The sequence below is a fragment of the Haliotis rufescens genome, unplaced genomic scaffold (assembly GCF_023055435.1).
Source record: "Haliotis rufescens isolate VD_foot unplaced genomic scaffold, xgHalRufe1.0.p SCAF_85, whole genome shotgun sequence".
Lineage (NCBI taxonomy): Eukaryota > Metazoa > Mollusca > Gastropoda > Lepetellida > Haliotidae > Haliotis > Haliotis rufescens.
Window position 1 is genome coordinate 267,168 of NW_025964378.1, and position 14,947 is coordinate 282,114.

General features: G+C 41.1%; 1 protein-coding gene across 3 annotated transcripts in view; it reads left to right on the forward strand.

The window, feature by feature from the left end:
* Nucleotides 1–14,947, forward strand: part of LOC124146918 — a 44,687-nt gene that overhangs the window by 26,470 nt on the left and 3,270 nt on the right. For all 3 annotated transcript variants that reach the window (XM_046517479.2, XM_046517481.2, XM_048390177.1), the window contains one exon: nt 14,042–14,183. In XM_046517479.2, coding sequence (XP_046373435.2) covers nt 14,042–14,183 — 142 coding nt within the window. The remainder of the gene's footprint in view (nt 1–14,041; nt 14,184–14,947) is intronic.

Genomic DNA, 14,947 nt, shown 5'->3' on the forward strand with positions numbered 1-14,947 from the left:
TACAGAAATATATTAATCATCCCCATTATCTATTTGACACATCTATAGATCACCTTTCAATGATCGGAAAATTGATCAATGATGTCTGACACTAGCACTTGATATTCCTCTCGTCACGTTACGTGCGGCCATTTTGACGTTCTGTACTTGAGGCAAATGTGTTACGACACACTGACTTACTGAGGTACTTCTTGGCAGATCTTTCTCATGTAATGATGATATTATTTGAGTCTATTTCTTGTGACTAAAACTACAAAAGATGTTACTGTTGCGAAATTTGAGCATACATATGCTCATGTCACCTCTCCTGTAACTGTTTTGAGGAACCTTTCGAAGTAAATAGATATAATACAATTATGATATAAAAGATTATTCAAACAGTTTTGTCCTGTATGAAGGTACATACTCCAATAAATTCATATACAAGACTATTCTTAAATAGTTTCTCACATAATATTTGATATATTTCCCATCAGTGTGACGTGTGAGCTCGTTTAGATAAGCTACTAAAAGTGCGTTAACAGGTCAAATCCAGTTTCTTGGTTAAAACGGAATATATTTAGATTTTTTTATTTATCTCACTGTTGTCTCTGGCCAATCATCATTCCCAACATGCTAACAATAACTGATTATGTCCTCGTACGTCTAAATCTTGGGTCGTTTGTCATGCTATCAACCATTATTTTGTCTGGCACTGACTCAATTATTTTATTAAGGCGACTGTGGTTCAAACGACCATTCGCTCACACGCACGCTCTTCGCTCTGATTGAGATCTGACAATTGAAGTTGAGGGTCTCTCACTAGCAACATACACCAATTACGCAAAACATTGTTAATACGGCCGTTTTCCCCATGTTCTATTGACTGGTTTTACACCAAATAAACGCTTGTTCGGTACGGAGTAATGTCTGTAACAGTAATTGTCCGCAAAGTGCGGACTGGTTATCTTGTTTGAATAGGTTTCACTGAAAAACCATCTGCGTTGACTTGATCCTAGCTCACGACCCGTTCATCCGAATCAATCTACAGGATTTCAAACTTGAAGTCCTATATCCTGTAGCGCCACGAGTGGTATCGATCAACTCTTCGTTACCTAGGTTGTGTCTCTGCTGTGTCACCTTCCTGGTTATAGACCACCCCTCAAACATGTCCTGCTTCCTCTGTGTGGGATGTCTGTGTACATGTGGTCTCGGACAAACAACGCTGACTAGTGATGTTAATATACTTCACAGGCATAAGCTCTGCAGGTATTATCCCATAAAACATAACAAATGGGAATAGATCTGAAGCTACACCACGGAGACAGGGCGAGGATGACTCGACTAGATGGAAGGATGCTTCAGCTGAAGCACGTTCATTCAGGCACACGCAGTTTCGTGTCGGGTTCAGTGAGTGTAGGGTGCAGGGTGGGGGATATCGGGTAGGGTGGGGTATTACTGCATGGTCCCTCACCTTCTTCACCTTCAACAACCAAAGAAATGTATCCCGGGAACGGGAACAGGATGCAATTGTCTGTAAAAGATACAGATACAATTGGCTCAGCCCTCCGGAACACATCATCCCTCTCGCACCCGATATCCAATGCTAACTGCCAAACTACGTCACACAATTTCATCACAATCTCATAGAATATTATACATACAAAGCACAAAATGTAAGGAATCCACCGAAACCGGAAGGGTGTTTATTCAAAGGGAGATAACTCCATAATTGTATTACGTGCACGCCACAAGAAAAGGCAACCTCCTAAAATCAGTTCTTAGTTCTCGCTACCGCTAAATAGAGATCTGATGACATACCTATTATAGGTCACGTCAGAGCGAGCTTTCGCGAACTTTGACCGACCAATGAATTGAATATTAAGTTGACATATTTCTGTAGCTTTACGGAACCAATTTCAACCTGGCGATTTCCATTCCAGACTACGCTTTGAATGGGTTTACATAAAACTCTGTATTCAAATTTTATAAACTGCACAAAAGAAAATTGTGGAATGTCTTATAGATGGCCGAGATTGTATGGCAGTACGTCCCAGGGGCCGTGGAAAGTCTTTTCCATAAAGTTCGCTTATTGAAGCGAGAGATAGACGATGATTTTGACGGATTCAGTTGTACAACCAAACTGTCCTTCGGAATACATCGTGTTAACCTTTACGAGGTTGCATGATTTGAAAACATATTCCGACTGTCACTTTCCTGATCTGGTAAGCGACGCTCTGATTGGTTGGATGAAAGGCCGTTCGGGCGTGCCTCGTAACAGGATGTTCTCAGATCTTTGTTTAGTGGTAGTGGGAACTAAGATATGGTTTCACTGACATTGCAAGAAGCAGTGGACAAAAACATAACTTTACACAACCGGGTAGCTAACACCATATCCTTTGGCATTACAACATCCCATGTGGTTGACCTCTGGACTTCTAACATTATGACATCTGGATTTCTCATTGTTGACCACTGACATTATGATCTCTGGATTTCTCTTCGTTGAACTCTGACGTTATGGCCGCTGGATTTCACTGGGTTGGCGATGGTGGTCCGGTGCCTAGTGGTGAAAGCGTTCGCTTGTCACGCGGAAGACCCTGGTTCGATGCCCGACATGGATACAATGTGTGAAGCCCATTTCTGGTGTCCCCCACCGTGATATTGCTGGAATATTACTAAAAGCGGTGCAAAACCATACTTACTCACTCACTTTCCCTGGGTTTACATCTGACATGACCTCTGGTTTACTCGTTGTTGACCACTGACATGACCTCTGGTTTACTCCTGATTCACCTCTGACATCATAACCTCTGGTTTTCTCGTCGTTTACCTTGGACATTATGACCTCTGGTTTTCACGTGCTTGACCTCTGACATCATAACCTCTGGTTTTCTCATCGTTTACCTTGGACATTATGACCTCTGGTTTTCACGTGCTTGACCTCTGACATTATATCTCTGGTTTTCTCAACCTCTGTCAGTATGGTATTTGGCGTTAATGTTTCATTTTCTCGTGACATTTGTTACATTTGACCATTTTCTAAATGGCATTGTGTGTTCATAGCTTTCGGCCATGGGAGCCGTGCCAATTTACACTTGTCCGAGGCGTACACAAAGGACGTGATCTAGACTACCAGTTGTCGGACTTTCACTTTTTTGTGGAAGCCTCGGTGGCTGAGTGGGTTAGATCGATGGCTTTGTGTGCTGGCGATTAGGTGCCTCACCCTGGCAGTGTGTGTTCGAATCCCGGAAGATGCTCAACCCAAAAAAGTACTAGATTCTGTACTTTACTAAAAAAGTGTCATCCCAAATATAACATTTGACACTTTCTAATTGGCATGGTGTGCTCATTACGGGATACCTGATCGTCAAAATGGAATTATGACAAGTTAACAAACAAATCAATGGAGCTGGGAAACGTATTCTGCGTTATCGCCTGTTTGTACGCTGAAGTCAGTCGGTTGTGAGAAGTTGTAGACCGCCTAGCGCAACAGAAGACCGCCGAGCGTAACAGAAGACCACCGAGCGCAACAGAGAGTGGTAACTCGTGGCAGCGATAAAATGGGGAGCTCCTCGAACGAGGTATCACTATGAGGAGCCTATGGATGTTTAGACTGGTTCCCGTATGTTCCGCTTAGCAAGTATGTGTCACAGCTTAGGTTTACTTGTTTAAACATGATGAGACTAACGTACAAAAGAAAAACCGACCTCTTAGTCGCTTCTCTCTATGCATCCCTTCATTCGTTGGTGTTGATACGCAACAAGCCAACAAAACAAAACTCAAAGGAAGTGAATTGATTTTATTTCCTCTTAAATGAAGTGGATAATTGCTTTTTTAGTACGTGTGCTTGCAGTCAGATAGGCAAAACTTTAAAGAACGTGGAAATAAGCACGTTATTGGACATACCACCGTGTACGCAGTTATAAGATGAAAGTGGTGATATATTGATCTTTCGAACATAAAGAGTTAGCGTAATAACTGATTAGATTTTTAGTTGTGTATGTGAGAGTTCATGAAGTGAGAACATCGGCCATACACTCCTCTGAACAGCAGAATGTCTCTCTGTAGTGAACTGAATGACGCTATTGAATGTATATTAGGACTACGACAGCTACACAACGAAACACAAGTACCTGACAAAGACAGTTAATGAGTCAGGATAAACTGTGTGTATTGTCCGTTCACTTAATAAACAATCGCTGGGGTAATTGAACCTGATGCATGGAGCTTGAACTATTTCATATCTTATCGAGGAACAAGGTCCTCAGTCGCGCTTTGAAATATACTTATGCCTAGATTGTTTATTAGATTTGTCAACAGCCATGCAGAACAGGTGGATGTCCCAGTCCTATATATTTAAGAGCCTTGTAAGAAACTGTAGTGTCAGTGAAGATGGGCAGGTGGGTTGGTGTAGTATTTGAGGGCTGGTGTCCCGATCCTGTATATGTAAGTGCCTTGTAAGAAGCTGTAGTGTCAATGAAGATAGACAGGTGGGTTGGTACAGTATTTGGAGGCTGGTGTCCCGGTCCTTTATATGTAAGTGCCTCGTAAGAAGCTGTAGTGTCAATGAAGATAGACAGATGGGTTGGTACAGTATTTGGAGGCTGGTGTCCCGGTCCTTTATATTTAAGTGCCTCGTAAGAAGCTGTAGTGTCAATGAAGATAGACAGGTGGGTTGGTACAGTATTTGGAGGCTGGTGTCCCGGTCCTTTATATTTAAGTGCCTCGTAAGAAGCTGTAGTGTCAATGAAGATAGACAGGTGGGTTGGTACAGTATTTGGAGGCTGGTGTCCCGGTCCTTTATATTTAAGTGCCTCGTAAGAAGCTGTAGTGTCAATGAAGATAGACAGGTGGGTTGGTACAGTATTTGGAGGCTGGTGTCCCGGTCCTTTATATTTAAGTGCCTCGTAAGAAGCTGTAGTGTCAATGAAGATAGACAGGTGGGTTGGTACAGTATTTGGAGGCTGGTGTCCATGTCCTTTATATTTAAGTGCCTCGTAAGAAGCTGTAGTGTCAATGAAGATAGACAGGTGGGTTGGTACAGTATTTGGAGGCTGGTGTCCCGGTCCTTTATATTTAAGTGCCTCGTAAGAAGCTGTAGTGTCAATGAAGATAGACAGGTGGGTTGGTACAGTATTTGGAGGCTGGTGTCCCGGTCCTTTATATTTAAGTGCCTCGTAAGAAGCTGTAGTGTCAATGAAGATAGACAGGTGGGTTGGTACAGTATTTGGAGGCTGGTGTCCCGGTCCTTTATATTTAAGTGCCTCGTAAGAAGCTGTAGTGTCAATGAAGATAGACAGGTGGGTTGGTACAGTATTTGGAGGCTGGTGTCCCGGTCCTTTATATTTAAGTGCCTCGTAAGAAGCTGTAGTGTCAATGAAGATAGACAGGTGGGTTGGTACAGTATTTGGAGGCTGGTGTCCCGGTCCTTTATATTTAAGTGCCTCGTAAGAAGCTGTAGTGTCAATGAAGATAGACAGGTGGGTTGCTACAGTATTTGGAGGCTGGTGTCCCGGTCCTTTATATTTAAGTGCCTTGTAAGAAGCTATAGTGTCAATGAAGATAGACAGGTGGGTTGGTACAGTATTTGGAGGCTGGTGTCCATGTCCTTTATATTTAAGTGCCTCGTAAGAAGCTGTAGTGTCAATGAAGATAGACAGGTGGGTTGCTACAGTATTTGGAGGCTGGTGTCCCGGTCCTTTATATTTAAGTGCCTTGTAAGAAGCTATAGTGTCAATGAAGATAGACAGATGGGTTGGTACAGTATTTGGAGGCTGGTGTCCCGGTCCTTTATATTTAAGTGCCTCGTAAGAAGCTGTAGTGTCAATGAAGATAGACAGGTGGGTTGGTACAGTATTTGGAGGCTGGTGTCCCGGTCCTTTATATTTAAGTGCCTCGTAAGAAGCTGTAGTGTCAATGAAGATAGACAGGTGGGTTGCTACAGTATTTGGAGGCTGGTGTCCCGGTCCTTTATATTTAAGTGCCTTGTAAGAAGCTATAGTGTCAATGAAGATAGACAGGTGGGTTGGTACAGTATTTGGAGGCTGGTGTCCATGTCCTTTATATTTAAGTGCCTCGTAAGAAGCTGTAGTGTCAATGAAGATAGACAGGTGGGTTGCTACAGTATTTGGAGGCTGGTGTCCCGGTCCTTTATATTTAAGTGCCTTGTAAGAATCTGAAGTATCAATGACGATAGAGTTTAACATCTTTAATCTTTCAATGCGACGCTTCGGTACAGATACCAGTGCCTGTATCACACAAATGTTGTTGTGTTTTTTTTAAAATATTTTTTATTTAATTCTGTATATGACATTACAGAGTTATACATGGAGTAGCACGTCTTGTAGCATACTTGTTAGGTATAGGTTACCTATACAGCAGACAGCAGGTCAGCAAGTTTAAGTTCGCTACCGGTGTCCATCAAAGTTTACAAATGGTGAAAACGGGCAAATATTTGCCATATTTATTAACTTAGTGTGAAGCTAAATCCTTTGTCATTGAATACACATATTGCTATTGCTACACCGCCGGCAAAAAGGGTTTTATGTGGCATGAGCAACAATGAAACCCTTACCACTTGACCCTTTTTAAAGATTTGATACAAAAATAAGTCCTATTCTCTTATATGGTGGTGAAATCTTACGTCTGAATTTTTTTAAAGAAAGTGAAGCAATACATTTATTGGCATGTAAACGCTTTTTGTGTGTTCATTCTTCTACTTCAAGTCATAGGGGTGAATGCGGTAGATATCCATTATATATATATGCTCTAAAACATGCTGTAAAATACTGGTGAAATCAATGTCACGGAGCTGTGCTCCAATCATCAGGGAAGTCATTCAATGAGAATAAAGTGATAAAGAAAACGTGGTAATAGGTTCAAAGGTACTAAGTGTCTACAGTTACAAAGAAATCCATTCTGTGCTCACACAGAACATAAATTAATTCTATAATTAATATACGACCAAGTTTTAGCCAATATATCTGTATTACAGCTATAAAATGGAAGGTAGCTAAAACGACACTTTGACAAGATATGGACCCGGTGCGTCGACTGCCAATTTAGTCGGCTGTAACCAATTATCACCTGAGTCAATTAACTCCACGCTCTAATGAGTGGATAAACTCGGCTCAGTTAACAAAAGGGAAATAAATACCGAGAGGTTACCCCAAAATAAGTCACTTCGACCACACAATAGACGATATACGTCTCAAAATCAACAGTTACTACTCTTAAAGTTCCTGTTACTTTGACTGAACAAGGACAAACTAAAGTTCCAAAATAGATAGTTCATGACTTGAAGATTGGTTATCCCCGGATTACTAGAAAAAAACTGAGCATTAGAAACAGTAGTTACTAAGAGTTTAGAAATCACGGGAAAGTTGGTTATCCACGTATAGCCAGAAAACACTCAGTATCACAAACCCTGAACTGCGTTTAGTTTAGTACACCCAGACTAAGTCAGAATCCAGATCGACAAAGCCCCGAACCCACTTACTCATGTAACCCGAGTTTCTACCGTCACCACTCCAGTTGCGAGACAATCTTGAAGATTTAACGAAGCCTGGAGGGTGAAGATACCAGGTATCGAAGTCTATATGTACCGCGCGCGCGGTCATCCTCCAGAGTCATCCTCTGCTGGACCATCGGGGGATACAACTGACTGAGGCGACAAGCCAACCTGTGTTTCTAAACACGGTGAAAACACGAACATCAAACTGACTACTATATCTACCCTGGAGATTTAAGTAGGGTTGTCACGAAAAATCAAAATATCGATATATTGCTATTGGTAAGCACTTAAGGTCAATAAATCGATTGTTAAATCAGTTTCCGATCAAGAGTATCGATTTCAATTAGGAATATCGACAGTTACGATTGCATTTACCATATCATCCGATTGAGTCACCGAAACACGCTCGCAGTGAAAGAAGTAATGTGGGAGCTTCTTTTTCTTAAATTATTAGGGTAAAGAAAAAATAAATCAGTCATACATCAAACTTTACTTTTTATTTGTTGTTATGGTTATCACATTCAAAGGAAACTTCAGTTCCAAGGTTTAATTGAACTCTAAAATCCATCTAAAATGATACACTGAAAACTATCGCTTAACATAGCGGCACTGGACCGCGACATGGGTAAAATTGATCCATGGTATCAAACTACAACGTATAGCAGTGACGTATGGCGACGTATTAGAATTTTTGACAAAAAGCCCGCAACGCTGAAACGCGCTATGGATAAGTTAGGTGTAAGTTGTATACGTTAAAAGCACGCTGGTATACGTTGCAGTCACCGAGGCTTAAAAACATTTTTGTGCATGCACAAAATTTTCGGCGTATTGGAATCTATGGCGGTATGAATTATACGTCAGGCATACGTTAGAGGTACGCTCTACATACGTCTCCATACGCCAGATATACGTTACCCATACGTAACGCGCGTTTTAGGCACCTTTCCCCAACGCTGAGCGCGCTAGTCATACGTTACTCACACGCTGGGCATACGCTGACCATACGTTGAACACGCCAGACAATACGCTTTTATACGCTGTCATAAGTTATGTATAAGTCAGTCATACAATACTAATCCGTTATACATGCGTTTCATACAAGGTAAACTCTCGGAATGTATACGCTATGGATACGCCAAAATCATGGTTTTTCGATGGAAGCTCGACGTATGACAGCTTACAAACTGTCTTTTAAGGCTATGTGCAAGTTAGTCTTAAACGTTGTAGTGTGACAGGGCCATCAGCAAAGCTCAGATGTAGTTTGCACAGCTAAGAATAGAAATAGGAAGATACATCCAAGAGCCACGAAATGAAAGATTGTTTTTATTTTGTAAAGAAGGACTGTTATTTTGAGGATGAATATCATTTCGTTCTTGTCTGTGAACATTTCTATTCCATTAGATGTATCTACTTGCCTTCAAAGATTCATGTTAACCCCTTTGTTCATAAATTCAATTTACTCATGTGAACAAAAAATGAATCACTGTTAAAACAGCTTGAGTCAACATGGGCTACATAAGAAGAAATAGGTGGTGTCCTTCAAAATCTCACAGAGCAAACAAAAAATTGTATAACATCGGAAACGCAGCAAATAACAAATGTCAATAGTTCTCATGAAATTCAATCCTCTTTCTCCATCCATTAATTCAAAAGATGAATATCTCCTGTGTTGTCATTTCATGACAAGTATTTGAATAGGTTGTCTCCCTTTATCAGGCCAAAGATCTTGTTCGACAGGCAGAAAGTCAATACGATTCATGTAACATTAAACCTGTCACGTGTCGGGCAAGCAAAATAGCAATAAACGCTTTGTAATTTAAAACTCACAATATAATGTTGTTTTGTATGTATGTGTCAGGTGCGTCAACAAATTGATTATTTATTATCCCGATTTTTATCCGTATGTGGGGTACAGATGTTATATTCTGTTTTTTTTTCGAGTACCTGAAAATTAGGATGTTTCCTCTTAGTAAGTAAGACATTTAAAATTGTTGCGATGTGATTTCCACATTGAAATGCAAAGTTAATCCAGAAATATACTGAGTCAAATTAAAAACTTCACATTTTTAAAAGTAATCCCATGTATGATATACAACGGACAAATGTATCAGAGAAGGTAATTTTTAATCATTAATGTCCAAAGAAGGATTTTAATGAACGGTGGTAGCCATTATTTGTTCCAAGCACCTACGGTATTCGGTAATAACATCAACAGTTTAAATCATAAGTCCCAAGCACGAGAATCTGATGGCACACAAGTTCAGTAGCGTGTATGGCCACCATGTGCGTTGACAACTGCCACATTACGCCTCCGCATGGACCTTATGGTGCTTGTGAACACATGATTGGGAAGACGACGCCATTGTTGCTGCAAAATGGTGCCAAGATATTGCAAATTCTGTGGTTGGTTCTGGAGAGTGCGCAGACTTCTGCCAAGAGCATCCCAGACGTGTTCGATGGGATTGAGGTCGGGAGACCTTTACGGCCAGTCCATGACGTTGACTCCCGCATTCTGAAGGAAATTCTTTGTCAAAATTGCTGTGTGGGGTCTGGCATTGTCGTGTTGGTAGATCAAACCGGGTCCATGTGCTGCCATTAAAGGCAGAAGTTCTTGTGCCAGTACCTGGTCGCGGTAAGCAGCAGCGTTGAGGTTGCCACGGATGACAAGAAGCCTGGAACGTGCATTGCCACAGAAAGCACCCAGCACCATGACACTTCCGCCTCGAAATCTATCAACTTCCTGTACACAACACTGGGCGTAACGTTCATGACGGCGCCTCCACACCCTCGCCCTACCATCAGCAAATCGAAGATTAAATCGGGATTCATCACTGAAAACGACTTGATTCCAATTCCTCTGAGTCCATCGTAAGTGTCGCTGTGGCCCGCAATATTCAAATTCGTCCCGTTATCTCGTCTAAACAATATGTAACATTTAGCATCAACGCAGATGCCAATTCCGTCAATAGAAATAGAACAGAATGGAAACAAATGGAACAAACCCATTCTAGTGAAACATAAAACGACTGTATTTGAAGGGCTTCGTCATCTTTTTACTGTTATATGATACCTGTTTGGTCCAGATCTGAGGACACCTCCATCGAAGGTCTCGTCAGAGGAACCTGAGCGAACTTTGACCGCCCAATCAAAGTGAAGGATGAGTGAGTTCTTAAGCCAATCAGATGTCAGGTTTCATAAAAAACATTCGGCTTCGTTTCGTTACCGCCTTGATTCGCAAAGTTCGATCTCTGCCAAAGAAACCGCCGTAGAACACAAATAAACCCCTCATAGTAACTCTTTTGAGTGTAGATTCCATGGCGCTCATAAACGACTGAGTGTATCAAATATAAAAAAAACACATTATATCTGGGCATTATTTTTTTCACATTCGGAGATCCTCGAATATATTCGTTAGCAAGATAAAGAAGTCAGATATGCTTGTCTTGAACCTTAGACGCCGTGTGTCTGAACATAGACTTCACTTGAAACGACGGTGTCCTCAGATCCCCAAGCACAGAGTTATCGTATGGGAATATATCAATCTCATTAAAATCAGATGTTTTACTTAATCTCATTAAAATTAGATCTAAGTTGTCGCTACCGCTTAACAAAGATCTGAGAACATCCCATCATTAGTCACGCCAGAATGCCCAATAAAAGCCCATTCTTCCGAACAAAAGGATCTGATGTTAATGAGATTGAGTAAAAGATCTGAATTTAATGAGATTGGTTATTCGTTAAACGCGAAAAAGGAAGAGTGAAATATGAATGAGGACAGGGCTTATTTCTCCTTCGATACAGGAAATAACATGATTGAATTATTGGTGTTGGGTCAGGTCGAATTGCTCATGTAACCATGGAAATATCTGACAAAACATACATCGTTGCAAAGTGCATTCGTTCCTGTCAATATACCTCCATGACACAGAGATAACAAACACGTGGGATTCAGCGGGCGCACTGTTTCCGAAATCCCCCATGCCAGTGAGCACGCGTTGATCGATACCTTGTCGCAGGATGTGCATTAACGTTGAGGGCAGACTTCTCGTAAAAGGTGTTATCTCTGAAAAAAACCACAAATCACCTGACATATTTGATTTGTGGTATAATAATAATAACGACACCAGAATGAAATCCATTTTTTCATCAAGACGTGCACTGGCACGCAATGTCGTGTGCATGCGATTGAAAGTTTTTTGTTTCTTTATGTCCAGACTATTTACAGTTCCCAGCTGGGGTAGATATTAATGTGACTACTACTTCTACTTATTCTTCTACTGGGGCACGGGTGGCCCAGTCGTCTAAGGCGCCGCGATTCTCTGTGCAGAGTTGCGTCCCTTTGGCACGCCAGAAACCTATGATTGTGGGTTCGAAACCCGTTTCACCCCGATTGTGTTTCTAGGTTTGTCAGCACCATACCCGTGCTCATGGGTTTCACCGAAGTGGTAAACGTCTGAGACCTGCATCACTTCGGGCTTTCCTCCCACATTAAACTGACACGCCGCGATATAACTGGAACACTGTTAAAAGCGGCGACAAACCCACTCACTCACTCACTATGCTTCTGCTACTAGTCTTATACTTCTACTAATACAAGACCTAACATGGTACGCGGTATTGTTACGATATTCAAAACGGTCGACGTATGGGACTTCGTTTTGGGCAACATGTAGATCTATTACAGAGCTGATCGACGATTTCACCCATAATCTCTTTGAAACTACCCAACGGGTAATTCAATGCACGAAAATATATTTTAATCGATCACTTTGTACCCTTTGAAATCATTACCCCTACATGTGTTTCTTTGTCATGTTATTTACTGAATAGATGTTAGTTTGAGTACGACTGTGCCCCTGAAACAGTGACCTACATAATGTTCAGTGATCTAAGAGTTCCAATCAAAGTAAACAACCCCATGTAACCAGAACCAGAACCAGAAATGAGGGTTTGGTTAGCACTGATTTGAACAATAAAACGTTGTTTCAGGTTTATGTGCGAGAAACACGAACTTACTCTGATTGAAGACTCTTAGCACTTACATGTATTTGAAGTCCACGAGCGTGCAAGGTGCTTCCAGATCTAAGGCATTATCAGGATCTTGTATTTGAACCGAAGCCCAGCCAATCCTGACACGGCAGAGATAAGGATGTCGGGCCGGACACAGATAGAAATAAGATAGACCAAGCATGTGCCGGACTGTTGACGCTGAGGCTAATCTCCGCTCTCCTTGTAACAATAAAACGAATACCAACTTCATGTTGATATCCGTGAGATGATATTAATGTCGGATATTCCTCAACATGCTGTTTATTTGTAATGTGACACCGGATATGTGTTTAAGTAGTTACCAATGCCTGTTGGTTGATGATCAGGATTTGTTCATTTGTTTATCGAATAATTTTTAGTGATATTACTTTTTTTGCTTGTTATCTTCTGTTTTGATATTTGTTTGTGGTTAACGTTAATTCGCAAGAGCTGCCCAGTTACTAACAACTACGCTTTGATTTAGTTTGATGAAGTTGTTTCTATGGGGTCAGTTATCTTCCATATCCAATTCCTCGGACTCAGACCTCTTTGGACTTATTGTGATCTGTATTATCTGTAATTATGCACAATGGTCAAGTTGACATTTGTTAGTATAGAATACTGTAATATATTTTTTAAATCAATATAATGCTTTCAATGATTTTGCACACTGTGTAACACATCACAGAGGAATTTACGCAGAGTGTACACTCCCGTTGTTACCATGTGCTTCTATAATTACAAAACATACAGAAGTCAATCTTATAAAAAAGTAATTCAACGTTAAATAACTTCTCAGCGTTTCAAATCATTAACACAAAATATTGAAGACAAAACTACGAAATCAGATGTTACCAATTTCGTGTTTTTGTCTACAATTTTGTGTCTACCTCTCGGACCGCTCCGTGGTCAAGTACATTGGGTATATGTGCGGAGAACGGAATGTCGGTGTTCGATCCCTGGCCGCGCCATGCCAAAAGACTACCAATGGTACTTGTTTGTTCCCTGCCTGGCGCTCGGCATTAAGGGATAAACACGGACAGCAAAAGTACAACCCAAGCCCCGCCCACCCTATCATCAGCCTATCAGGAAACAACAGTCCGGAAGTGGACGTCGTCTAATGTTTTTTGGTTGATGGAACATTAAGGCAAAACCTATTGCTTGTTTAGTCATTTAAATGCCACGGAACCACTTGCAATTTATGTAGTAAATATTAATTGAAAAAGACAACCCCGACCAAAAATGATTAAGTTTCCACGAGTAAAGTGATATCTTAATTCGCTTTTAGTATATAATTAGATATATATTGATATCGAACTATAGACATTATTATGGAGTTTGGTTTATCATGAAATGTACTTGGTGATATCAAAAACGGCATTTTATGTCACTAATACGAATTTGTTATGTTTAGGTATTTAAAATATGTTTATGTAATAATTTCACTTTAATGATATGTCTGATTCAATTTTTGGGGGATGATTTATAAATTACCTTACAATAATTGCTAAATTTCAGATAACAATGGTCTGTGTTTCCGAGCCGAGTCTCTCGGTCATCGCGAGGGCAACCTTTACTACTGCAATGACCCCGCACTTCCGTTGTGCTGCGAGAAGGACAGTACGCATACATGTTGCAAGGCAGAGACAGCGAGAAACATGTAAGAACTGACCACACGCTTTGAATTGTGTTATTGTTTGTATGTTGTTTAACGCCACACGTTGGCAGATGCATGTTGGCATGTACATGGGAGGTGAAATGCTTTTTAACGTCGTGTTTAAGATTATTTGACTTATGCATGCACGTGTCTCTGTGAGTGTTTGTTTGTTTGTTTTTGTGTGTGTGTGTGTGTGTGGGGGGGGGGGGGGGGGGGGGGGGGGGGGGGGGGCGTACCATGCTGCAGTTTAACATGGTTACCCCACTCACACACATTATATTGACCCAGAGCCGACCAGTCCATGTGTATCCCTTCATGCCGCGCGCCAATCAGGAAACAATTATCACATTATGTGAACTAATCAAGCAATCAGCAGGGATGTTCACGAACGTAAACAGGCAGTTCCAAATGAAGAAGAATATAAATGTCGTTTAGTATTGTACATATTTTTCAAACCGTCGTTTTAGTCGCTCTTTCAAACAAAGACGAATTTCTTTTAGCCGTAGTTTCCTTTCTCTTACTGAAAATATGAGCCATGCATCCTTTCCTTTTTGATTGGGCGGTCAAAGTTCCCGAAGCGTTAACCTAACGAGTGTGGAGACACATGGGTTTGTCATGCTGTTTATTGAATTGAAGAAAATGTCTGATTTTATCATATTGTCAACACTCACTGACATTTATCCACGTGACGTTCGACTCCCCTTAAAACGAATGGCCACTTGGCGTTGATACTCTGCTGCTGGACCATTTTAACCCATCCATCACGA